Here is a 27,971-nt window from a genome sequence, read left to right as displayed (position 1 = left end):
CCACACATAGTTATTCTGACATATTAGATGCAACTGCATGCCTGCCTAATTAAAAAAATGGGATTGCAAAGCTGTCTGTTCACCACCATGACAGAAGATTTCATTTTGTGACGTCACGTCTTGATGTGCGTTGCATGGCGGTCTAGAGCGAGGATTTTGGGTAAGTTTTCCCAGTGTTCATAGGAAAGGCTCAAAAGAGAATCTTGGGAAAGGAGCTCCGCGAACTTTCAGATTCGCTTCACATTAAAATGACGCAAACCTGAAATAAATCTCGCTAGTTTTGTTCAATCGTTTAGACGAAAGACACGAGCGTGTACTGTGGAATCTTGGAATTCAAAATGGAGTGCTTTGTTGACTGGTTTCAGCGCAACAGAGAATACACACTTCTCGCTGTCGATGGTTTGCTTTGTAAACCTCAGCCTACAACACACTGTATCTCAGATTCTTTGAGCAGAAGAAATTGAATGTTCACATTCAGCAGTTCTCCCCACTGCTTTGATTTATGCATCAGACAGCTTCAATTATTGGGGGTCTGCTGACCTATTTTGACAGGCTGCAATCTGAAATATTGATTTTGACGAGAGAAAGCTGCCTCAAAGAGCCGAATGACTCAAACTTGGGTGCACCGAATGAACCCCAATGCCCCTTACGTGTAACTGAAGACATTTTTTCCACTGTCTTTTTTTTTACTGATGATCTGATCTGACGATAATGTCTGAAATGTGCACACCTCACAGTCACAACCTTGCACTTGCAACTACTTTACAATAACCCTACTCCATGTCACAGAACACACACAAGTCACTAGAAGACAGCTCTTAAATTGGTGCTTTTCATATTTTGCTCTTTTCCTTGGAAACTTGTTCTGTATTGATACTATTTGAACTGGGAATGATATCAAATGACTCAAAAGACTATCCTGGTATCCACCGCCCTTCTTCACGTTATCTCAAAAGAAAGTTGAAGCAGAGGACCACATGTGATGCAGCTTGATCTTTCATAAAGCATGCATTTTAACAAAAACATTTTAGCAGCTGCAGAGGCAAATATTTTTGTATGAAAGTGTAGCAAAACTACCATGCAGTACCACTATCCCACCAGTTACTTTTCAAATATAATTTGAACAATGATATTGATAGAAACATGTGCAGCCTTTGAATGCCATGAAGTGCTGAGTCGGCATACATGCTACAGAAATCAGAATATTATGCTTTGATGCAATTTAACTAAGTACTGAAAAATGCTAGTGAGCGGAAAAAGCTAGCTGTAGCAACTAGCATTAGTAGCAACTAGCATTAGTAGTAACTAGCATTAGTAGCAACTACAGTGAAACCCGGCTATATTGAAGTAGGCTATATTGAAATCCCGGCTATATTGAAGTTGGCTATATTGAAATCCCGGCTATATTGAAGAATTTTTCAGGTCCCGGCTGAAGCTCTACTTTTTCTTTGTTAAAAATGTTGGCTACATTGAAGTCGGCTATATTGAAATCCCGGCTATAGTGAAACAAAAATTCAGCCCACGGGACGTTTTTACCGTTTTTAAATGTTTGCTCCAAAGATTTGTTTAACTTTTTATTTTTAAAAACAATGACTGCGCGGGCGCCGAATGATATGACACGCCTCTGTCAGCGCAATCAGTTGAGGGTGGGGAGAGGCCAGATCAGCATCAACTTTCGAGTCAGGAGGCCGGTCTCTGATAACAATTGTGACCCTCCACCACGGAATGAGTCGCATGTCCCCTTTGCATGATTTTCATATTTGTACATTTTCTTAACGAATTGTTTATGCTCTATCCAGTGGTGAAAACCGTTTTAGAAAAGAGCGAAAACTGTTTGAGTTATAAGCATGTGATTAAAGTAACGCTCTCACTGTTACCAGACACCCCCCGGACTTATATTAAGCCTAGCCATAGACCAAATAGCCTGGACCGCCAACTCGTCACGTGACCCGTCGAGGTTACGACTCTCGCCTTTCAGGGGCGCGTTGCGTCCGGTTTGAAAGGCCAGCGATTCGAAGACAGTGAAAAGAAAGCACGCTCCAGTTATTTGTGACAATGGGAGGTGACAATGAACTGGATTTTCCAAAACTCCAAACTAAACTTAACAAAACTCATCGAAAAACATGTTCCATATGCACTTTTGCTGAGTTTATTTTAGCATTTTCAGAACTTACCTCGGCAACTTCGTCCATATTTACAATCGACACCGGATATAACGTCCCCCTGATTTATGAAAGGCGTGTAAGCGTAGGTTCCTAAATGCGAGAGGCCGCTACCTCGTAATAGAGAGAAAGAGCGGAGAGAGAGCTAAGTTGGCGGTCCAGGATAAATGGTCTATGGCCTTGTTCTGCGCGAGGTGACATGCGACTCATTTCGTGGTGGAGGGTCACAATTACAGTCTAACAATGCCGCGGGCCTCTGCCAGCTACGCCATGTAGTCTTGTGGTGCGTAAATCTCCCCCACTTAATTTCTCTTGTTCATGCGACTGCGAGTAGTTTCTCTTTGTACACTAGCAAAAATGGCTGCAAAACAAACAAGTCGCGTAAGGCAAAATAACAACATTTAGTCAATCTGTCGAAGTCACAGAATGAAACTGAACGCACTGCATTTTTTCACAATGACCGTAGTCCGCCGCTCGTACAAAAGGCAATGAAATTAACGAGCCTGTTTAGCGCGGTAGTGGTTGGGCTGTGCTGCAAAGCACGCTTTAAAGGCCTACTAAAGTGCAACATTTTTATTGCTTAAATGGAAAGAGCTGCATATCAGGATACCAAATATATTAAACAAAACAATTTCTTCCGCTCCGATCACCCGTAGTCGGCCTGAGAAAGTGCTCAATCTCACCTGTAATCAGCGAGAAGGGAAGCAACAGACATTTTTTTGCTACTGCTTCTCTCCCCTGAAAGTGACGTCATGAGTGGTGTATGGCTACCATGATGTCGAACGCGGATGAGTCTGAATTGCAGCTTTCGTGCGAAAGCAGTGACTTTGAATCGGAGTTGGAAACATCGGAACTACCGTATTCTGGAGCGATAGACATAGAGAAATACCAGTTCGAACCGCAAGGTTCAAGTGATGAAGACGAAAGACCGGAAAGACCAGCAGAAGAGGTCGGTCTGACTAAATACTACGCGACCGCACGCGGCCTTGCACTACCTTGCGCTACCAAACTAAAGCATGGACATGTACTATTTTTTTTATATATATATAGTATCTTCACAACATTATCTGACTTTATACCAAGTTTTAAGTCACAGAAATAAAAAAAATAAGGGAGTTATGATGTATTTTGCGACGATCTATCGAGCGAAAGTGAAAGCATCGTGGTTCAGCGTCCGACCATGTTCGCATTGATCTAAGAACGCAGGCTCAACCTCAAAATAAAGAATGTTCATGTAATATTTATATATATATCTAGAATCTTCACAACATTATCATACTTTGTGCCGAGTTTTAAGTCACAGAAATAAAAAAATAACGAAGTTATGATGCATTTTCGAAGAGCTAGCGAGCGAAAGTGCAAGCATCGAATATCTGCGTCCGACCATGTTCGCATTGTTTTTAGAACCGCAGGCACGACCATAAATTAAAGTACGGTTGTTTAATATTCTTATATATCTAGTATCTTCAGGACATCATCTGCCTTTACACCGAGTCTTAGGTCACAGAAATAAAATAAAAATACGGGAGTTATGATGTATTTTGGAAGATCTAGCGAGGATGATAATGATGATGGAAATTATGATAATGATGGTTATGATAATGATGATGATGATGATGATGATGATGATGATGATGATGATGATAATCAGTGATGGTGATGATGGTGATACTCGAATGAATGGACCAAAAGAGAGCGATAACTAGAAAAATGAACATCAGCATGTACAACAACAACAACAACAACAACAACAACAACAACAACAACAACAGAAGCGTGTGAGTGTGTGTGAGTGTTTGTTTGTGTATACGTGAGTGTTCGTGTGTGTGTGTGTGTGTGTGTGTGTGTGTGTGTGTGTGTGTGTGTGTGTGTGTGCCCGGTGTGTCAGTGTGTGTGTGTGTGTGTGTGCCGTGGTGTGTGTGTGTGGTGTGTGTGCCCAGTATGTTCATGCAATATTCGTATAGATCTAGTATTTATCCTACATACGTGAGAGAGACACCCGTGAGATAATAATACTTAAAATGACACGTGTGTATATCATGTAAATGAGGTCATGTCAAGCAAGTCTGGCAGGGACCTGTTTTTCCACTGATTTATGATGCCAAAGTCAACGAGACAAACGTCATTATAGAAACAAAAATTGCGCTGGCTAATTACCCTCGATAAATCTTTAGAACTAACACGTCACGCCACACTTTCAGAGTGACGTTTCTTTGCTTTGACGTAATAGATTGCACGAGGTTTTACTAGAAGAGATCGAGGTTCCAAAACGTTCGAAACTCTATTGACCGGAACCCTACTGGCCTAAATACTACATGCATGATGTCGTCGTGGAATTACTGCGTAACTCCATTCTTGGCGATTTTGATGTTTTGGTCCCTTAGATCATTTAGTCATTCATTCTCACTGAGAAATATTCTCTCAAATACGTCGATACGAAAATGTGTGTGCGTGTGTGTGTACTATTTGCGAATATTGACACATACACGCACGAGTGCGAACGTGCGCGCGTACACTGTAACACACACACACACACACACACACACACACACACACACACACACACGCACGCACACACACACACACACACACACACACACACACAGACAGACAGACAGCTGACAGACACAGACACTGACTCACTCAAACCTCAAGCACAGACGCACACACAAACAGTAACACAAACACACACACACACTGACACACCGTGCACACACACACACACTGCACACACACACACTGGGCACACTGACACACACTGACACACAGTGACACACCGGGCACACACACACACTGACACACCGGGCACACACACACACACACACCAGGCACACACACACACACACACACAGTACACGTACACACACACAAACAAACACTCACGTATACACAAACACTCACACGCAGACTTTTGTTGTTGTTGTTGTTGTTGTTGTTGTACATGCTGATGTTCATTTTTCTAGTTATCGCTCTCTTTTTGCTCCATTCATTCGATCATCATCATCATTATCATAATCATCATTATCATAATTTTCATCATCATTATCATCACCCTCGCAGTCAGAGTTAAAATGCAAACTGCATATTCTCGAATTTTGATTTGGTGTCCCAAACTTCGGACCAAAATCCGCTCTGCAAGTTTGCACAAACTTGACCCACTGCCTCCGAGTTTCGGCATCATCAGGAAACCTGTGCATGGTATGGCCCTTACCATGATTGTTGCTGCACTCAGCGACAGCACAGGCGAAGCCATATCTTCTCCGCTTCGAAGATGGAATCTCTTTTTGAACATACGTACTCGCAGTGGCAGCGCTACTATCACCGTCGGCCATGTTGCTCTTGAAGGCCGTGTTACACTCATGACGTCACTGGCACCGGGGGTGTCTCTCGCAGAATGGACAGGTGCGCGGAATCGGTTTTTATTCAATAAAAAATCAGCCACGCAAAATTTTACAAAATGGTCTTCGGAACATTTACCAGATTGCTATTACACATGTTTTCGGCGAATAAAAATTTTGCACTTTAGTAGGCCTTTAACTGTACCTCTCTTCGCTTTAACTTTCTGAGCGTGTTTTTAATCCAAACATATCATATCTATATGTTTTTGGAATCAGGAACGGACAAGGAATAAGATGAAATTGTTTTTAAATCGATTTCGGAAATTTAATTTTAATCATAATTTTTATATTTTTGATTTTTAGAGCTTGTTTTTAATTCGAATATAACATATTTATATGTTTTTGGAATCAGAAAATGATGAAGACTAAGATAAACGTAAATTTGGATCATTTTATAAAAAATAAATTTAATTACAATTTTCGAATTTTTAATGACCAAAGTCATTAATTAATTTTAAGCCTCCAAGCTGAAATGCAATACCAAAGTCCAGCCTTTGTCGAAGATTGCTTGACCAAAATTTCAATCAATTTGATTGAAAAATGAGGGTGTGACAGTGCCGCTTCAACTTTTACAAAAAGCCGGATATGACGTCATCAAAGAGATTTATCCACACACAAAGAAAAACGTCCGGGGATATCATACCCAGGAACTCTCATGTCAAATTTCATAAATATCGGTCCAGTAGTTCACTCTGAATCGCTCTATACGCACAGACAGACAGACAGACACACACACACAGTCACAGACACCACGACCCTCGTCTCGATTCCCCCTCTATTGTAAAAAGGGTGTCTGACAATTAAAAGAAAAATCGAGCTTATTCAGAAGCTGGAAACTGGCTGCAAAAAAAGAAAGGAAGTAGCTGAGGAATATGGAATGTGTGCGTGTGTGTAAGGGAGGGGGGGGGGGGGGCGTGCATGTGTGTCCGTGTGTGTGCAGAAAAAAGCCAGGAGGCTCGAAGAACAACAGCCAACAGGTGAAAGATTAATGGGAATATATCTCACATCAAACGCAATGTGTGGACATGGAAATAGGAACGTATTGTGAAAATAAGTTCGGTTATATTAAATTTCTGAAGGAACAAGGAGGGAAATTCAATATAACCGAGAATTGCCTATATTGAAGTTCCAGTTATATTGAAGGTCTTCCCGGGTCCCGGGCCACTTCAATATAGCCGGGTGTCACCGTAGCATTAGTAGCAACTGGCATTAGTAGTAACTAGCATTAGTAGCAACTAGCATTAGTAGTAACTAGCATTAGTAGCAACTAGCATTAGTAGCAACTAGCATTAGTAGTAACTAGCATTAGTAGTAACTAGCTGCTTCAACTTGTTCATCGACAGACACCAAAGTGTATGAAATGTACACACAAACAAACATTAGTGTACAACATACATAAATACTTACATAAACACACACACCACATAGCTGACATTGATATTAGTATGACTATGAGTAGACAAAGACAAGGAATAAGTGCTTTACCCGGTGGATCATCTCCTCAATGTCACATCCGATTTTTGTACCTGACAAAATCAGTGCCTTGAGTATTATGAGTTATTTCTAATAATTATGCTGACTGTGAGCAAATGATAACAGACATGTCGAGAAAAAAAGATATCAAGCATGAGCCTTTTAGGCGAATGCTGATATCGTTTGTGAGACATGACTTATCATTTGCTAACAGTCAGCATATTAGAAATAACGGTTTTATTACCGTTTAATTTGACCAAAAGAAATTTCGAAGCGACCCCGCGAATTAGACAGAACAGCCACAATGGGAACTGGAGCGCTCCTATCTCATTATGCCTGTCAGTCAAAGAATTCTCGTGACCTGGGTCAGCCAATCAGAGTAACACACCTCACGTGATGAATATTCACAGGTCAAATGCGTTTGACACACAACAAACCATGTTGAACATGCGTTTCGGTTGCTTCGCTTTTTCTTGTTGAACAGAGAGCGACAGATTTAGAACCGACTCCAGACGGATGGGAAATGACGTAAAGATACATTTGACGTAAAGCGAGTGACCCAATTTCACTTGATTTTCCGAACTTTGATAATTTAGATTTCAAGTGAGCGAGTCGGCATTGTACACTGTAAAGCACCCACCGACAAAACTCGCTTTTCGGTATTTTTTAGATAAAGAGAGTATTATCTGACAGCATTTGAAGTGTCATTCTTTAGAATAAATCACACTGATATTGCTGATTTAAATGTTTACTTTGTCTTGTTCATTTTTAGCTTGATAAACAAAAAGGGTCCCTGCCTGAACGTTATAACATTTAGAGGGTCACCTAGAATCCGTCCTGATTGGTCAAAAAGCCATATGGGGCACTGAATTGGTAATAAAGAGATTTAATAATTAGCTTACTTGTATGTTTATAAAACAACTCTTTTAGCAGTGCAGATCACGATTTTTCTGAATTTATCAGCACATATATATCTGACATACACTATGATACAGTAACATTGAATTCAATATTAAGATATATATATATTAGTTATTGGTTTGTAAAGATATCTGGCAATCATGTACTGTAGAACTTTTTGGGGCTGCTAAATGCTATTCCACTTTTATTTATAGGATCTTTGAGCTAAATAAAAAGTTTTAAAAAAATCAGATTTTGTTGTTGATAATATCAGTAAATGTAGCTTCATTTCAAGACGTACTCTCTCCATTGTATGGATTATTTTTAAAGACCTGAACTGGTTTCAAGGTCTTAAAAGAAGGAAATATGGTTCTAAAGAGTTTATCTCTTTTTATACTTGTTACATTCACTTCAAATCTTTTTGATAATCTCGATCTTCTTTCAAAAGTTGAAAATCTTGTCTCCTTCAGAGTATCGGGTCAATTGTGTGACCTTAGTCTTATGCATCTTGTTGATCACCTGTATTTCAGGACAAAATATCTGAGCCATGGACAGTATGGAGACAGTTTTGGGCACTGGCCTTGGTGACGAAGACACAGACGCCATGTCGCCCCTGGAATCCACCGGTCATGAGGTCTCTGAACTGGAGAGTGCAATGGCACATGCGGCAGACATGGATCATGAAGACGATGATGATGATGTCAACGGTATATGAAAGTTCAAAAGCAAATTACTAATTACTCAATTTACTGTATTTATCAGAAATCTGGCTGGCTTTGCATTGATTACATTCATTTCTAAATCCTTATTTACGTTATAAATTAAATAATGCTTGATTAGAGGTTAGAATTTGGGTAATTAATAGACTATCGGTTTCTGAACAGAGGATACATCATACAGTACAACCTATTGTTGAAGTCCTCTCTTTTAAGACTGCCTCAATTTTCACTTTCACACTTTGTTTTCTTGACATTTTTCTTGATGAAGTCTGTAAATGTACCTCAATTTTACAAATACCTCACCAAATTTTGTCAGATTTTTGAAAGGCCTTGAAAATAATATAAAGGGACAAATTTAGTTCCATATGAATGTTACAGAATAAGACTAAAGGTTACTAACTCTGCTGGTCTCAATAATTACAGGTGTGTCTGTGAACGATGCTGACAGTAGCGGTGTTTGTGTGTCATCGGTAGCAGATGGCAGTATCCTCATTCCCACCGACGGCACGCAGTCCATTGTCGGAACCACAGCAGATGGAGTCATTGGCCTCTTCCTTCAAAGCACTGACGTAAGAGAGGCGGAAAGAGCGAGAGAAAGCATGTTTTTGCTTGTCTACCAACTACTGTTTTAGCAGTAGTGTGGGTGTCAGAACTGTCATTATACTTTATACAGGTTGTAGAAATGAAAGTACTTTGTAGGGAACTGAGGCAAACATGGCGTCATTTTTCTGGTGTCGGGCTGCCGCTGTAACACCTGTTCTAACATGTATTTTTATGCATTTTCAAAAGTGCAAGGCAGGCCTTGGCATCCTTTTTTTCTCCAACGAAAACTTTTTTTTAACAAATCTATTCAAGTTTCAACTGATGACATTTCGTTTGCGATTTGAAAGAAGTTTCGGCATTTTGCTGACTATCTGTCTAAAAATGAATGTGGGTGGTATTTACTTCCCTGTTGTTTGGTTTTCACTGAACCCGAAATCATGTATGCATGGGTGGGATTCTTCCGGTTTATTCCGGAAATCCGGATTCGTAATGTCTGTGGTGACGTTTTTTTGGTTGTTAATTATACAAATCCTTCAGCGTCTGGGGGCACCCAGACCCCCCACCCCTTAAAATTCTTCAGGATTCATGACATTTTTCAGTCCCACCCATGGGTGTGTGCGGACATAACTCTGTGGTCTTTTTTTCCTCCCTGCGTACAGGCTAATGGGGTGGCCATGGCATCCGGTATGAAGCTGTCGGTGTCGGGGATGTTGCCAGAGGGTGCCGTCATATCCACTGAGCCGCCGGTCCAAGCCATTCAGGCAGTTACTTTGGATGATGGCAGCACTGCTTATATTCAGCAACCAAAAGGTTTGTGATGATGGCAGCACTGCTTATATTCAGCAACCAAAAGGTTTGTGATGATGGCAACACTGCTTATATTCAGCAACCAAAAGGTTTGTGATGATGGCAACACTGCTTATATTCAGCAACCAAAAGGTTTGTGATGATGGCAACACTGCTTATATTCAGCAACCAAAAGGTTTGTGATGATGGCAGCACTGCTTATATTCAGCAACCAAAAGGTTTGTGATGATGGCAACACTGCTTATATTCAGCAACCAAAAGGTTTGTGATGATGGCAGCACTGCTTATATTCAGCAACCAAAAGGTTTGTGATGATGGCAACACTGCTTATATTCAGCAACCAAAAGGTTTGTGATGATGGCAACACTGCTTATATTCAGCAACCAAAAGGTTTGTGATGATGGCAACACTGCTTATATTCAGCAACCAAAAGGTTTGTGATGATGGCAGCACTGCTTATATTCAGCAACCAAAAGGTTTGTGATGATGGCAGCACTGCTTATATTCAGCAACCAAAAGGTTTGTGATGATGGCAGCACTGCTTATATTCAGCAACCAAAAGGTTTGTGCGTAGCATCATGAAAAATTAATTTTTGACGTTTGCTTTGAATCAAAGGAGCTGTCGAAGGAAAGATAACCTGACAATGGTTACCTCCCTTTATTTAGAATCTTGGCGTAACAAACATGTACCTTTTTTGAAAGGAGCGCAGTTGCTGAACACTTGAAGTAGTTAGTAAAGTGATTGGAGAATGGGTGACAGGAAGATGAGGAAGCGGTGGGAGAAGCCTAGTCTGATCATCCTCTATGTTAGTAAAGTGATTGGAGAATGGGTGAGAGGAAGGGGTGGGAGAAGCCTAGTCTGATCATCCTCTATGTTAGTAAAGGACAATGATTAAGTTTGGAGATTGTTCCTTTTGGCTGTTGACAGGCTATCTGTGTACTGTGTTATATGTTCCAAAAGACGACAACAACAATTCATGTAGTGCAAGGGAGTTAAAAATGTTTAAAAGAATCCTGTTTTGTTGATGGCATGTATTAAGAGTGGATTTGGATTAGATTATACAGTGGAACCCCCCTTTTAAGACCCCCCAATTTAAGACTCCCTCCTTTTTAAGACCTGATTTTCTCAGATGTTTGAATGTCTTTAAAGAGGGGTTCCACTGTAGCCTTGTTGTTGATCAAGCAACACAAACATCTGTTTTCAGAGGGTAAACTGTTGGAGGGCCAGACGGTCACGCTGGAGGATGGAACCACTGCTGTGGTGCAAGGATCACTCACACCCAAAGGTTGATAACACTTTAGTCTTGTCTCCTTTACTGTTGGTTTCAAGGAGGTGGGGGGGGGAGGGGGGTGGATAGTGTGGATTCATTGTTATCACTATTAAAGTATTTATGTAAAGCCGAGCGGTCTTAGCTTCACATTTCTGACACCATTTGTAAAGCCGAAAGTGAGACGAGCTTCACATTAACTCTAACTGTCTGTGTCTGTGTCTTAGATGTTATACGTGTTTGAAGGTCATTTGTCAGGATGGCAATCACACGACAGGACAAACAGACACACAGAATATAAACTCAAGAAGAGGCAGGTAAAGTTCAAAATTGTATTGAATCAAAACAAATCATAAAAACAACTCAATACAAGGCGTTGGTTCTTTTCAGAAAATATATCTGTACATTGGTTCACTCTATTCCTGTAATTTTCCTACTCCTTACAAAAATATTCTAAGTCCAAAAATGGCTGAAAATTTGGGCATGACCCGTAGGTACCCTTAGCAAAATACGCTACTGAAAGCAATATCCTATGTCCTAAAATGGCTGAAAATTTGGGCAGAGGTTCGGGGCCTGGATAAAAATAAAGTAAAAGAGTAAAGCGACGCCACTTTACTCGCCGTGTGGTAACCTGGGACTGCGGAACGTTTGTTTTTAACCCTGTCAGTTCAGTCCACAGGGCGGAGTCCGGTATACCGTTTAGACACAAAGTCAGGTTGGTTGCTCAGACCCCGGAGGACAGTTTAGAGATAACAACAAATACTTCTCAGTACTCAGGTTGGGACTCATCCACAACCATTCCCAAAGAAGCAATGCTGTAACCCTAAGTGGTGGTGGGGAGTCCGGTATACCGTTTAGACACAAAGTCAGGTTGGTTGCTCAGACTCCCGCCGAACCTTGAAAACTAGCAGCTTATATACCTTCCATGACTGTCCCTGACGTCAGTCCACGTGCAAAAACAAATTCGTGGCAAGTGACAGGAGCGTGACTTTGGGTTCACAACCCCGCCAGTCAAGCCGGCGCGATCGTATCAACGTCATAGAACAAAATGGGGAGGGAGGGGGGGAAGGGGGTAGAGTCTCGAGGCTGCTGTCAGCTTCCATAGAAGCTACAGTTAAAATCCCTCAAAAATACACAAAAACTCCTGTACAAAGAAAACTACATCAAAAACGCTATAAAGAAATACATCAATAAAATGGAAATTCTACGACGCATCGTTTGATACCAAACACTCATTGGTTATCAATACGGTGAACAAAGTGCAAAACCTCTGACTATTACCTCGCAAAATAGTCATGTTACACCAAACACCGTATGCAGTTACAAGTTAACCACAATCAAACACAGTGTATCTTGAACAGGCTTCTCATATGTAGATGATAAACATAAAATCTACATTCTACTAAACAAATGAATACAGAATACATACTTATATAGAATACATAGGTAAAAGAAAGAATGATATAAAAGCTACAGAAAAGAAAAGAGAGAGAGAGTAGAGAGAGTGTGTCTGTATGTGTATGTGTGTCTATGTATGTGTGTTCGTCTGTGTGTAACAAGTATTATCATAGACCTGTATTAGAAATAAAGAATCAGGTCAAAAAAAGAAAGGGGGTTGGGAAGGGAGGTGAATATAGCAAAACAATGCCCTCAGTCGTTAACGGCCCACGTGCATAAACATTCGTGACAGGAGAAACGACCTAGGGGTCATATCCCGTCAGTTCTGTCGGCGCCATCGTGTCAAAACCAATTAACCAATTAATTCTACCGCAAGAGAACAATAGAAAACGGGACCGTATCATACCTTAATCTCCGAACAATTTACTAGGGGAAAGAACAAATATGATTTTAGAGTGTGAATCTTAATTCCACACCGTTTCGATACTAACCTAGATAATATATTCTGCTCTCTACACTTTCTCTTCTTCCTCACTCTATAAACTTTAAGAAGAAAATTGCATATGGAGAAAAGACAAAAAAATTTACTCATGTAGTCGCTTTTCTCCACATTTATGTTTTATCGTGAGGTCCACCAGCTTAGGATGGAAGCATTTACTCTTATTTGAGCTCGGGGAAGGTGTGGATTCAAATTCTCTCCTTAGTTGTTGGTTTCAAATGGGTGTATGGGGGGGAGGGGGGGGGAGGAGGAGGGTAATGTGGATTCAGTGTTATCACTATTTAGGTAAACATATTTCATTGTAAGGTCCACCATTTTACTCTTCTATCTGAGCTCTATGAATCAAAATCATTGAACACCAAGCTTTGCACTATCTGTTCAGGCCTGAAAGTGGGGAGTATTTTACTCGCCATGGCGAGAAGAAACATGTAACTGGCGAGTAGAAATGTTCATATACTCGCCAAATGCGCGTAAAGTTGCTGAAACAAATTGTTGGTTTGGCTAGTAAAGTTTGCTCTCTGGCTAGTGCATTTTTAGAATCACTAGCCAAATGCGAGTACGCCATATGTTGGACTTTCAGGGCTGCTATTCCAGTGTTCTATTTGGTCAAACGTGTAGCAAAGACCTGTACGTGTAAGTGTAGATATTGCGTCACCCGTGACTCACTTTTTTTCGCCAATGTTCCAAATCATAGGTTGTTTTGCTCCCACCAAGACTGCAGATCTTGGCAAACCCGTGACGTAAAAACTAAATTTGATGACGTTACCCGTACACGTTCCCGTACACGTGCTGAAATGTGCCACATCTAGATCTTGCTATTCTAACAAGCTGTGTGTGCTATTTGACAGCATGCAGGGTGTATGTGAAGCAGAGAAATGTAGATGCAAGGTTTCAGAGTTTAACATGTATTCTGGAGGAAAATCTGAAATGCTGCAACAACAGGAAACAGTGACGTGACACTTTGTGGCCTTTTTTCTGATTCATACTGTCATACATATTATATACAGGGCGGAGTGTTCAGAAAGATCAATATGATATGTGAGAAAAAGAAAGAATGTTTCTCTTGAAATTAAAATCAAATGTGTACCAAATTCACTTATGTGGCCTTTTTTTTTGTATTCCTTTGTTTCTAGCTGTCTCTTTTTTTCTTTTTTTCTTTCTTTCTTTCTTTCTTTGTTTCCTTCTTCTTTCTTCTTTCTGTCTTTCTTTCTTTCTTAATTCTTTCTTTTTCTCTTTCTTTCTTTCTTTATTTATTTTTTATTGTCCTTTATTGCAAAGCATGTGATTGAGTGATGTTGTGTTTGCAGTGGAGCCTGGAGAGGAGTGCAAAGGTCTGGAAGCAACGGCCATACAGTTGGAGGATGGTACCACAGCCTACCTGCAGCCCACGTCTAAAGCTGCTTGTGAGTTGACACTTGCGTCAGTTGTTCTGTGTGGTTTTTGGTCTTTTTCACTTATGTGAAAATAGAGGTGCTTTCTCCACTCGTTCTACCAGATATCTTGGGAAGAAGCCTCACACGGCACAAATATCGATCATGGCTGTTGGTAGGTTTCTCCCACCACCACCACCTGACTACATACATCATGGGGGTGTAAGCCATACTGTGTTTTCAAGATTCACTTCGGGGTTACGTTTTAGAGCAAAATAAAAGTGTAATAATTTGTAAAACCAAAGTTGTAGATCACATTATTTGAAAACGATACAACCAACTTTCTGCGTTCTGGTAAGATCACATTGGCATTTGTAGACACTGTAAATTTTTACCTGTGCTGCCAACTGTTTCAGCGTAAAACATGAAAAGTGTTTAGTTCCACTTATAATTATACTGGGATAACTGGTACACTGTCACATATTGTCAGTTCATACTTTTGTAAATCTCAAGGGAGGTAACTGATGACCTGGCAACCAGCTCTCTTCATGTTGTTCAACTGTCAGCGCATTGCTGCTTGACAAGTCTGTCCACGCCTACATAATATTGACATTTTAAAAAAGAATACTCTTCGTGTAATAAAAAGTATCACACAGCTTATTTTTTGTATGTAATGATCCTTGCACAAATTTGTCTGTCGATTTTGAATGTGTTCAACCTGTATGAAAATAGCCAAGAGGTTACCAGATTTTTCTGATTTGTTGGCTCACGAAGTGTAGCCTATGCGATCGTAACTTTGTCTGTCTGTGCGTGCGTATGTGCGTGCGTGCGTGTGTATGTCTGTGGTAGAAACTCTAACATTTGAAGACGTCACATTACATTGACGTCACATTATGACGTAAGAGGGTTAGACGTCACGCGAAGGAAGTACTGAAAGTCTCGGTCATTATTATTTTGAGCGGGCCGAGACTAGTGTACATGCAGACAGACAGATCTAGATCTAGTGTCTCGCTTTCTTGCACAGTTTCACCTATGCTCTTTCTCTGTGTGTGTGTGTGTGTGTGTGTGTGTGTGTGTGTGTTTGTGTTACTGTTTGTCGATTTCTTACGTGAGCCTTGATGCTTCGCCTCTTGTTTTGTGTATGTATTCTTTTTGTTCCTTGTTTTTTTTCATCATCTATTACTGTTAAATGTTTTGACACTTGATCCGTAGATCTTGCCTTATTTGTTGTTTTTCATGGTTAGGAAATGTCATCATCATGAGATTCATTGGTTTTTTTTTTACCGTTGTATGGAACTAGACCACCAGATTTTGTTGAAGAATACAATTTGTTGTTGTTGATGTCAATTAATTAATTAATTTATTATTTATGTTTTATATTTTATTTTTTTACAGTACATGAGGGTTTGCATGCCATACAGCTGGAAGACGGAACCACAGCGTACATCGCCCACCCCAACCCGGAGGCCCTCTTTGGGGAAGGGGCCGCCACTCTGGATGCTGCCACCCTGGATTCCCTCACAGCACAGGTAAGTGTCACCTGACAGTAATAGACCAGGCTGACGTGTGCTGCCACCCTGGATTCCCTCACAGCACAGGTAAGTGTCACCTGACAGTAATAGACCAGGCTGACGTGTGCTGCCACCCTGGATTCCCTCACAGCACAGGTAAGTGTCACCTGACAGTAATAGACCAGGCTGACGTGTGCTGCCACCCTGGATTCCCTCACAGCACAGGTAAGTGTCAACTGACAGTAATAGACCAGGCTGACGTGTGCTGCCACCCTGGATTCCCTCACAGCACAGGTAAGTGTCACCTGACAGTAATAGACCAGGCTGACGTGTGCTGCCACCCTGGATTCCCTCACAGCACAGGTAAGTGTCACCTGACAGTAATAGACCAGGCTGACGTGTGCTGCCACCCTGGATTCCCTCACAGCACAGGTAAGTGTCACCTGACAGTAATAGACCAGGCTGACGTGTGCTGCCACCCTGGATTCCCTCACAGCACAGGTAAGTGTCACCTGACAGTAATAGACCAGGCTGACGTGTGCTGCCACCCTGGATTCCCTCACAGCACAGGTAAGTGTCACCTGACAGTAATAGACCAGGCTGACGTGTGCTGCCACCCTGGATTCCCTCACAGCACAGGTAAGTGTCGCCTGACAGTAATAGACCAGGCTGACGTGTGCTGCCACCCTGGATTCCCTCACAGCACAGGTAAGTGTCAACTGACAGTAATAGACCAGGCTGACGTGTGCTGCCACCCTGGATTCCCTCACAGCACAGGTAAGTGTCACCTGACAGTAATAGACCAGGCTGACGTGTGCTGCCACCCTGGATTCCCTCACAGCACAGGTAAGTGTCACCTGACAGTAAGGCCAACAACATACTGTTTACGGTATCCCGACCGACCCTATTTTTTTGCACGACCCTAGACTTTTTTTTGGCATTTGGGAAAAAAAATTAAAAAATAAAATCTTTTTTGGGGCAAAATAACTTAAATATGGTTTTTTGGAGAGAAAAAATTAAAAATTCCGACCTACCGACCCTATTTTTTTTGCCTATGTTACGGTAAACAGATTATTATTATTTGTTTGTGCCTGATAGACCAGGCTTATGTGTGCTGTGGTTTTGTTTCCACAGAAAAGCATACTACAGCAGTCCCTGCTTGTACGGCCTCCGGCATGAGTGCACACCTGACATGTACGGACACATGCACCCTCTTTCGCAGACACCTGCAAAATGTGGATGTGACACTCATTTCGGGGTAACCTGCAATGTACGGACAGGTTTGCAATGGCCACAGGTGGCCATTCATGAGAGGGACTGCTGTGCTTTATTGACTCACATGCGAAGCAAAAGTGAGTCTATGTACTCACCCGAGTCGTCCGTCCGTCCGTCCGTCCGGAAAACTTTAACGTTGGATATTTCTTGGACACTATTCAGTCTATCAGTACCAAATTTGGCAAGATGGTGTATGATGACAAGGCCCCAAAACACATACATAGCATCTTGACCTTGCTTCAAGGTCAAGGTCGCAGGGGCCATAAATGTTGCCTAAAAAACAGCTATTTTTCATATTTTTCCCATTTTCTCTGAAGTTTTTGAGATTCAATACCTCACCTATATATGATATATAGGGCAAAGTAAGCCCCATCTTTTGATACCAGTTTGGTTTACCTTGCTTCAAGGTCAAGGTCACAGGAGCTCTTCAAAGTTGGATTGTATACATATTTTGAAGTGACCTTGACCCTGAACTATGGAAGATAACTGTTTCAAACTTAAAAATTATGTGGGGCACATGTTATGCTTTCATCATGAGACACATTTGGTCACATATGATCAAGGTCAAGGTCACTTTGACCCTTATGAAATGTGACCAAAATAAGGTAGTGAACCACCAAAAGTGACCATATCTCATGGTAGAAAGAGCCAATAAGCACCATTGTACTTCCTATGTCTTGAATTAACAGCTTTGTGTTGCATGACCTTGGATGACCTTGACCTTGGGTCAAGGTCACATGTATTTTGGTAGGAAAAATGTGTAAAGCATGTGAGTCGTATGGGCTTTGCCCTTCTTGTTTACCTAAGGGCTCACACTCTTCTGTAAAATGGACTTTTGAGAAATGTTAAGATTAAAAATCCTTATAAATATACTCATATTTGTGTCAGATTGCACCATTTTGAATGTAAGTTTCACCTTTTTTCCAGACTTTCCTAGAATGTTTGCTTTTTCTCAGTGGGAGCCCTGGTACATGCTACCAGAACCACCAGCTTTTTGAAAGATTGAAAAGGTTGAACTTGTTCTGTACAGCATGTGATGGGTTTACTTGCTACAATACCATTCAGTGTAAAACTGGTGAATTTGAAAGATTCATCAAAATACACACAGCTTACCCAGAAAACAACTTGCCAGTCCTCAAGAGCCTGTTCTCTGGTGTCCACGGTCTAAGAATCTGTGTGTGTCTTCAGTGTGTATTTTTAGGAGCTTAGCAGATTCACCAGTTGTGCAAATAAAGTCTTTTAATTTCATCTCAAAAGAAAAAGGGTTGGGAACAACTCGTTTTGAAATACAACACATTTTTGTTGTTGTTGTGTGTGTTACGTTTCAGGTGAACAGATACACCATTTCTAGCAGGTAAATTGTAAAAGAATATGTAATGTGTTAACAGCTGAATGGAGTGGTGGGCAACGGCAAGCAGCAGATGACGGTGGAAAAGGCCCTGGCGCTCGGCGACAAGGCGTACAAGTGCGGCTATGAAGACTGCGGTCGTCTCTACACAACTCTCCACCACCTCAAGGTAAAACAAATTGCAAGACATTCACTGATCTGATACGTACTGTCAAACATATACAGGACTGACTACTCAGAAAGATCAATATTTTTTTTTTTTTTTTTTTTTTTTTTTTTTAACCTCAGTTGCATGCAGGTTTGCTACTACAATTATTTTTTGCCTTTTTATTATATCTTTTTTTTTTTTTTTTTTTTTGTGGCTTGGAGCAAACCTTCTTCATAGGTCTTTTCTTTTCAAATGTGTACAATTTTTAAATCAATAAACCTTATCAGTAAACTAATATGTTCAAATAAATAAATAAATAAAAATAATCATAACATAAATTTATTCCTAATGTTCAGCTCAGTTTCCAGTACACCAAATCTTTTTTAACACTCAACTTATACCAGGCCCCTGAGGGTTAAGTCCCTTTGAAAAATAAATAATATTTCAAGGGGTGTCCCATATCTAAATTTACTTATACACATTTTTCCAATCAAGATTAAATGGGTAAGATACTTAAACATTTCATGTGTCAAACCATTCTTATCTCGCACATAAATCAGCACATCTGTTGCTTGTAGAATAATTGCTATGTTATATCGATTGTAGAACAATGTTTCAACATGCTTCCACAAATGGTGAATTTTACTGCAATAGAAAAAGAAATGTTCAATGTAATCAACTTGTTCAATACAGTATGGACATTTATCATTATTTGCGAGTCCCATTTTTAAGAGGAGAATATTGGTTGGGTATATATTGTGTAATATCTTCCACTGTAATTCTTTTAGTCTGGTTTCTGTTGTTGTTTCTTTTGCATTAAGCCAAACTTTTTCTTCAATACTAATACCAAGTTTGTTCAGCCAAAATCGAACACAGCAGGGTGGACTATATTTCATATCTGTCATAAAATTTCGAAAATCTCTAGCTTTTAACATCACTTTATCATTAAAATACAATTTCGAGAATTCTTCAGTGACAGCATATACATAATCCGTATTGTTCTTTAAGTAACGAGACAACGCCGAGTGAACAACAATGTACTGTAAATAGAGTTCTGGTGAAGTACCAATTAGGTTCTGTACATTTTGAAATGACAAAATGGAATTGTTTTCTAAGAGGTCATTGACATGTGTTATTCCTTTTTTTGCCCAGTTGTCAAAATAAATTACATTATTTTGATATTTTATATCGACATTATTCCATATGCATGCCATCTTCAGAGATGACGAAGAGTGCAGTGTATTATGTTCCAACCAGACTCGCAGTACTTTGCTCCAGAAGGAGGACTGAAGACTATCTAACCCTTTAAACTTTTTAGGACCAATAATTGAATTAAAACATGATAAATCTGTTCCAAAATTACGGAAATATAATCTAGGAATCCAAGTCCATGTACTATTGTTATTCATATTCGAGAGCTGAGCAAGCCAGCCGCACAGAATAGATTCTTGCAATATTTGCATATCAATCATTTGGATTCCTCCTGTTCCTATTCCACTGCACATAACACTTCTCTTCACTTTCTCAAACGCTTTCTTGTTACAATTAATTTTCCTCCAAAGAAAACGAAACAATAACGTATTAATTTCTTTCAACACAGGTTCAGGGATGCATATTGCCTGCATAACATAAACGAGCTGAGAAATCAAAAAACTTTTTATTACGCACATTTTACCAAATATGCCAAGATTCCGTTTTTCCCAGTTTAAAATCACCTGCTTAATACTCTTAATTCGTTGTGTCCAGTTTTCATCCACGAGGGAGGCACTGGATGTATTGCAAAAATATATTCCCAGAATCTTCATTTGTTTAACCCATCTTAATCCGTATCCTCCCTCGTTGCTATTCCGTTTTGATCCAATCCACATTGCTTCTGATTTTACTCTATTTATCTTCAAACCGGATATAATTGTAAACTCGTCTAATATCCCCAAAACAACTTTAATGTCATCTTTATCACGCAGAAACATGGTAACATCATCGGCATACAGAAGTGCCTTCAAAATCTTTTTAAACATATGCACTTCTTCTGAATCGTCAGTTTCAATTTCCAAACCTTTCACTTCAAAACCTTTTCGAAATCGGGTTGCAAGCAGCTCAATTCCAATAACAAAGGCCAGTGGTGAGAAAGGACAACCTTGTCGCACCCCACAGCTGACTTCAAAATCACTTGAGAGCCAACCGTTGTATCCAATGCAGCTTCTTGTGCTACTGAACAATACTTCTACCCAACGTAAAAAATCTGTTCCAAATCCGTATCTCTTAAAGGCATATAACATAAACTCTTTCGATATACTGTCAAATGCTTTTTTGAAATCTAAAGCAAGTACCAAACCAGGTTTTTCTTGTAATCTAAAGTGTTCAATAACATCATCTATTGTTCTCAGCGTATGAGAGACGTTTCTACCTTTAATAAAACCAACTTGATCTTCGTGTACTATGTTTTGAATAACTGGGCTTAGCCTATTTGCTAAACATTTAGCTAAAATCTTATAGTCTGTATTTGTCAAAGAAATTGGTCTCCAGTTTGATAAACTGTGTTTTGATAAGTCTTTCCCTTTGTGGATCAGGGTAATAACCGCCGATGCTTGGGTGAAGGACAGACTTCCATTCTCAAATGATTTGTTAAATGAATCAACAATAAGAATTCTTAACTTTGACCAAAAAAACTTAATAAATTCTGTGGTAAGGCCGTCCATGCCTGGTGAGGAACCATTTTTCATCAATTTAAGTGCCGATGATGCCTCTTCAACCGTTACATTTCCTTCACACTTTGCCTTCTCCTCATCACTTAACTGAGGAACATCGCAATCTTGCAAAAAGGATGTAATATTATTGTCTAAATTTTCATCAGGTAATTTTCGTGAATAAAGAGTTTGAAAATACTCTCTCTGAGCTTCCAGTATATCAAATTGATCTGTAATGACTTCACCATTCTCCAGTTCTAATCTTGGCATTAATTTAGAATGTGCACGTGATTTTTCTAAGTTAAGAAAATACTTTGTATTTGTTTCTCCTTCTTCGATCCATTTTACTCGTGATCTTGTCTGGGCACTGTGCAATTCTGTTTTTTCAATAAGTTCCAAATTCAATTTTAACTTTTCTCGTCGAAAAATAGCGTTTTTATCATCTGGGTTTTTGGCTAAATGTGATTCGCATACATTTAAATCATGTTGCAGTGTTATCTTGTCTGTTCTCTTTTTTACGGCATTTTTCTTGCTGTATTGCATAGAGATGTCCTTAATTTCCAGTTTTAGTAACTCCCAATTCAATCCCGCATGCTGTGTCGGCTGCTCAGAGAGAAAATTATCAATGGTCTGATTCATAATATCAACGTATGCCTGTTGTTTTAATAGAGAGTTGTTAAATTTCCAGTACCCTGGACCTCTGCATGTATCAGTACATTTTAGTTGTAAATAAACACCCCTGTGATCAGTCGAAGGTAGTGAATATATATTGCATTCAAGCACTTCGTCAATTACGTTATCATTTAATAATATGTAATCCAGTCGCCGTGCAATAAATGTACCCCCTCCCTTTGACCATGTGTATTCTTTTTCTTGTGGGTTGCAAATCCGCCACATATCATTCAAAGCACAATCATTTATAAAAGAGTTAAATGCTTTTACCAAACTCTCTTGGTGTTTTTGGCCACTGATAATATCAAGTTCATTATTCAACACGGCATTAAAATCTCCACAGACTATTTTCCTTTCACAATCACATTCTTTGACTTTGACAGCTAAATCATGTAAAAATTCCTTGATCTCTTTTGTTACACTGGGTGTCAGAAAGATCAATATGATACGTGAGAAAATGATAAGAATTTTTCTCCTGAAATTTAAAGACCAAATATACTAGATTGACTCTTCCATCCTTATTAGAAGTACTTATAATCTTTTGTGTAGCTGTTGAATGTTAGCTATGGAAATAAGTGAGGTTGCTCTGATATTTCTGTTGTAATGTACTTGCGTATTCATTATGTGCAGTGAATACAACATTTTTGTGTGTGTGGAGAATGTTCCTTTCTTTTCAGTTATCTGCATACCTTTGACCAGTATTTGGCAAGCTTCCTTTGTCCTCATCATCATAATAAAATTGTCATTTGCTCATTTCTTTGGTTTTGTTTGTGTGTGTGTGTTTTGGTGTTTTTTGTTTCAACACTGTTATATAATATACTACATCTACTACTCTGTGTGTTTTCTTTTTCGATCAGGTTCACGAGAGGTCACACACAGGCGACCGACCATTCAAGTGTGAGCACCCTCAGTGCGGCAAGGCTTTTGCCACGGGGTACGGCCTGAAGAGTCACACCAGGGTGCACACAGGAGAGAAACCATACCCCTGTCCCGAGGAAGGCTGCGTGAAAGCCTTCAAGACCTCTGGTGATCTACAGAAACATGTCCGCACACACACTGGTAAGATTTTGTCAGGGGTGGGGGGGAGGGAGATTTGAAACCCAAGGACATTCTGTAGTGGTGTATATGTCTGCCAAACCAACTGGCTGTAAGGAGGTGCTGTTATTTCAGCTGAACTCTTCGAAGTTTTTTGTTTAGGATTTTGTTTTAAACAAAAATGTTGAACATTTGCCGATTATCTTTTTTTCAGTAAACGTTCCTGTAGATTCATGTTGAGTCTATCAAAGACGTTTTGGTAGAAGAGAGGGCTTAGTCTCGGTTAGAAAAAGCGTGACCATAGTCTTGGAAAAAGTGTGCAGTTTTGGTTTGAGTCTACAATATCACAACAGTGAAATTGTAGCGAAACTGCCTCTTGTCTTGCAAAAACACATTTCATTAAATAGCAAAGCGATCGGCGCAGTGGCGTGGTGGTAAGACGTCGGCCTCCTAATCGGGAGGTCGTGAGTTCGAATCCCGGTCGCTGCCGCCTGGTGGGTTAAGAGTGGAGATTTTTCCGATCTCCCAGGTCAACTTATGTGCAGACCTGCTAGTGACTTAACCCCCTTCGTGTGTACACGCAAGCACAAGACCAAGTGCGCACGAAAAAGATCCTGTAATCCATGTCAGAGTCCGGTGGGTTATAGAAACACAAAAATACCAAGCATGCCTCCCCCGAAATCGGCGTATGCTGCCTGAATGGCGGGGTAAAAACGGTCTTACACGTAAAATTCCACTCGTGCTAAAAAACATGAGTGAACGTGGGAGTCTAAGCCCATGAACGAAGAAGAAGAAAAAGAAGAAGAATAGCAAAGCTTCTCTCTAGCTCTCTCTTGAGGTTGCTTCTCTGTGTGGATTTACACCGTCTGTGTTTAAGAGTGTAAACCTTCATGTTAAGGTGTTCTGTTGTGGTGCTTTCAGGTGAGCGTCCTTTCAAGTGTCCCTTTGAGGGTTGTGATCGCTCGTTCACCACGTCCAACATCCGCAAGGTTCACATCCGCACGCACACAGGAGAAAGGCCATACCTGTGTACGGCAGAAAACTGTGGTCGTGCTTTTGCCTCTGCCACCAACTACAAGAATCACGTCAGGATCCACACAGGTAAGGAAGCAGACAGGTGGGGAAATGTGATGCTTACAGACAGGTGGGAAATGTGATGCTTACAGACAGGTGGGAAATGTGATGCTTACAGACAGGTGGGAAATGTGATGCTTACAGACAGGTGGGGAAATGTGATGCTTACAGACAGGTGGGGAAATGTGATGCTTACAGACAGGTGGGGAAATGTGATGCTTACAGACAGGTGGGGAAATGTGATGCTTACAGACAGGTGGGGAAATGTGATGCTTACTGGCGTGAGATTTTGACGTAAATCTAGTATTAATTTATTTACTATGTTCAGAAATAACTCTTGTTTGGTTTGTATGGGTTGTGACGGAATGTAAAGCCTTGCTTTTTCAAGGACAAATTATTCACACATGCTCCTGTCTACATGTTTCAGACACACCGCTCGCTGATTAAAATTCATTCAATTATTTGGCATAGTTTCGGAGCCGTTTTGAGCTAATCATTGCAGGTGTTTCTAAATTACAGTACAGCGAATATCCCTTGAACTTTTTAAGGTCCAAATTGGCAGAAAAGTCTCCACAATTGCAGCTTAGACAATATATATTTAAACCCGCAGGTGAGCCTGAATGGAGTGAGAATAACTGTATAACTTAAGGACAGTGCGCATGTCGTATTCTTTCACATTCATGCTGTGCAATGTCCAACTCATGTGCTTTACATTATGTTTATTTCCTGTTTGTGCAGGAGAAAAGCCGTATGTGTGCACAGTGCAGGGCTGTGGCAAGCGTTTCACGGAGTACTCCTCTCTGTACAAGCACCACGTGGTTCACACCCACTCCAAGCCCTACACCTGCTCCCACTGCGGCAAGACCTATCGTCAGACCTCCACCCTCGCCATGCATAAACGCACCGCTCACGGGGAGGGGGAGGAATGCACCGCCGAGAGCGAGGCTCAGATATTTGCACAGCAGGAGAAAGGTATGTTTGACAGCAGAAATCCCAAGAATGGGTAGTTTTAAGCATTGGGTGATCACGCAAGACTGTTCAGAGACACCTTGCTTCCCATGTAAATGCTCATGTGCATACTGTCATGGTGTAAGCTTGGCTTTCCTGTCTTGAAGGGAAACATTTGGAAGTGAAAAATACTTTTCTTAACACTTTCTACCCCACCTATGTTGACCAAGTGTTTTTTAGCCGAGACCAGTTGTCCTGCAGCATGTCGCTCAGAATTGTAGTAACTGTGTAGCAACTGTGAATCAACACGCTGGAATGCAGGCGTTAGATCGACGTTACAGGAAGCCACTGAAGTGACTGTGTGTACGGATATATCCGTACCAGGTCAGAAAGAGCCTTATGAGTGAGTACGGATATATTCGTACCTGGGAGACAATGAGTTAAGTCGTAAATACCTGGGAGGCATAAGAATGATTAGGATTGTGGGACTGTTGACCATTGGACATAAGACATGAGATAATTGACCAGAGTGAATCAAAGCCTACATATTACACGCCAATAACCCCACACACATGCACACACTCTCTTTTTCCCTCTACTTTTATTTACAGGCAATTTTACTCAGAACTAAGCAGTACTTTCCCGTTTGTTGACTAATTAGTATTTGTGAAATGGTACTTAATTTATTGATAGTTACTGATTTGTGAAATTATATCTGTCAGATGGTGGAGAGCCAGCTCAGAAGCGGCAGAGACTTCACTTCACGCTGTCAAACACGGAGGCACAGACAGGCACTGCTGAGGAAGGGGAGGGTACTCTTGTCATCAACACCACTGATGCTCAGCAGGTAGTGCATTCCCTCCCTTTATTTGGTACTGTGAACTCATTTGCATTGTTCTTGTGTCCTGTAGGTTTGCTGCGCCATAGATGCAAAGACATAAAGAATGTGGTTACCATTAAACTAAAGATTTGTCTCTCAGCCCAATATTGTTGGACCTGAAAGAACTTTGGCTTTTGAGAAACAATAGACGAATTCTGGCAATAACGGTATGCAAAGGCTGGTTTCACTTTACTGATTGATTATGTCAGCAGTATTGTTACACGCTGAGATGTGTTTACTTTCAGATGACGATGTTGAAGGGCGAGGAGGGTGTGCAGGTGATCACTGACCTGTCGGACCAGGCGGCGGGTCTGGTGACCTTACCTGCACAGCTGTCACTGCAGGCGCTCCAGGGCCAGGGCATCCCCTCCTTCACCGTGGGGGGCGAACACGGCCAACAGGTGTTGGTGGTCACCGACCCCAGTCAGCTAGAGATGCTACAGGTAAGGATTCGAGTGGGAGTGAGGGAAGGCGGGGGGAGTGAGGAAGTGGGTGCAGAAGGAGTAGGGGGTGAACACAGCAGGCATTGGTGGTCGTCAGCTAGAGATGTGTCCGTGTTGTACGTTCAAGAGAGTGTGTGTATGAGAGAGACGGAGAGTGTGTGTGTGTGAGAGAGTGGGTGTGCGAGAGAGACAGAGAGAGTGTGTGTGTGAGAGTGGGTGTGGGAGAGACACAGAGAGTTGGTGTGGGAGAGAGAGAGTGGGTGTGGGAGAGTGGGAGAGAGACAGAGAGAGTGTTTGTGTGGGAGAGAGAGTGGGTGTGGGAGAGAGATGGAGAGAGAGTGGGTGTGGGAGAGAGACAGAGAGAGTGGATGTGGGAGAGTGGGTGTGGGAGAGTGGGTGTGGGAGAGACACAGAGAGTTGGTGTGGGAGAGAGAGAGAGTGGGTGTGGGAGAGACAGAGAGTTGGTGTGGGAGAGAGATGGAGAGAGAGAGTGGGTGTGGGAGAGAGACAGAGAGAGTGTGTGTGTGAGAGTGGGTGTGGAGAGACACAGAGAGTGTGTTTGAGAGAGTGGGTGTGGGAGAGAGAGAGTGGGTGTGGGAGAGAGAGAGAGTGTGTGTGTGTGTGTGTGTATAAGAGAGTGACTGTGCGGTGTTCTGAGAGAGTGGGTGTATCTGTGTGTGTGTGTGCCTGCTTGCGGGTGTGCTTCTAAATGTGACTCTGTATTTGAGTATGTCCATTTCATAACAAATTGTGTTGGTTGCAGCAACTGGCTCAGCAACATCTCGACTCTGAGAATCTGGAGTTGCCGATGACAACGGCAGACATCATAACCTCTTCCCAGCATTCCACCATCACGTCCAGTGGTGCCACCATCACCACCCCCATGATCGTCTTTCAACACGAGTAGCCGCCACAATGGTCACTCGGATTCCTGTCACCCTCTCTGATAGAATGGGGCCAAAATTATCGTCGGAGTTGCATGAGTATAGAAAGTGCCAGGAATGGTTGGAATCAGAGGTAAAACAGGGGAACACCCCCCCCCCCCCCCTCCCCCTTCCCCCCTTTTGAGACTTCCCAAAGTCTGAGAAAATCAAGTCTTGAAAAGGAGGTAAATTTACAGATGTTATGAACAAAGAATCTGAAAAATCATAAAAACAATTTTTGTTTTTAGTCTTACATTGGTGGATCTTAACCCTTTCGCTGCCAATCAAAACTTACTTATGTGCATTCCTGATTGCCAGGGAATTTTGGAGTTCGGGGTGTAATAATTCACAAAAAATTCTAGCTCCAAACCGGCAGTAGGTAGGTAAGTAAAACCTATGTTATTTTTGAACCAAGAATCTGTTTTTAGAGTCTAAACATGGAAATAATTAGTTTGGCTTATAATGATGTTCAAATATGAACTTTTGAAAA

The 27,971-nt window shown here is 41.1% G+C and overlaps 1 protein-coding gene across 3 annotated transcripts; it reads left to right on the top strand.

The window, feature by feature from the left end:
* The first annotated feature begins 98 nt into the window (after window positions 1-98).
* On the top strand, window positions 99-27,923 carry LOC138971866 (zinc finger protein 76-like). Of its 3 annotated transcripts, none has more exons than XM_070344704.1 (14): window positions 99-160; window positions 8,464-8,640; window positions 9,130-9,221; window positions 9,855-10,005; window positions 11,208-11,288; window positions 14,475-14,570; window positions 15,933-16,066; window positions 18,712-18,840; window positions 23,036-23,237; window positions 24,135-24,314; window positions 25,026-25,259; window positions 25,958-26,082; window positions 26,361-26,558; window positions 27,322-27,923. In XM_070344704.1, the coding sequence occupies exons 2-14, from the start codon at window positions 8,481-8,483 to the stop codon at window positions 27,463-27,465; spliced, it is 1,926 nt and encodes a 641-aa protein (XP_070200805.1). In that variant the 5' UTR covers window positions 99-160; window positions 8,464-8,480; the 3' UTR covers window positions 27,466-27,923. The 3 variants fall into 3 exon arrangements, with proteins under 3 accessions (XP_070200805.1, XP_070200804.1, XP_070200802.1); XM_070344703.1 differs by having other exon boundaries at window positions 9,127-9,221; XM_070344701.1 differs by having other exon boundaries at window positions 9,076-9,221.
* Window positions 27,924-27,971: the final 48 nt, after the last annotated feature.

This window comes from Littorina saxatilis, linkage group LG7 (genome assembly GCF_037325665.1).
Source record: "Littorina saxatilis isolate snail1 linkage group LG7, US_GU_Lsax_2.0, whole genome shotgun sequence".
Taxonomy (NCBI): domain Eukaryota; kingdom Metazoa; phylum Mollusca; class Gastropoda; order Littorinimorpha; family Littorinidae; genus Littorina; species Littorina saxatilis.
This window is presented reverse-complemented; position numbering and strand designations above follow the sequence as displayed.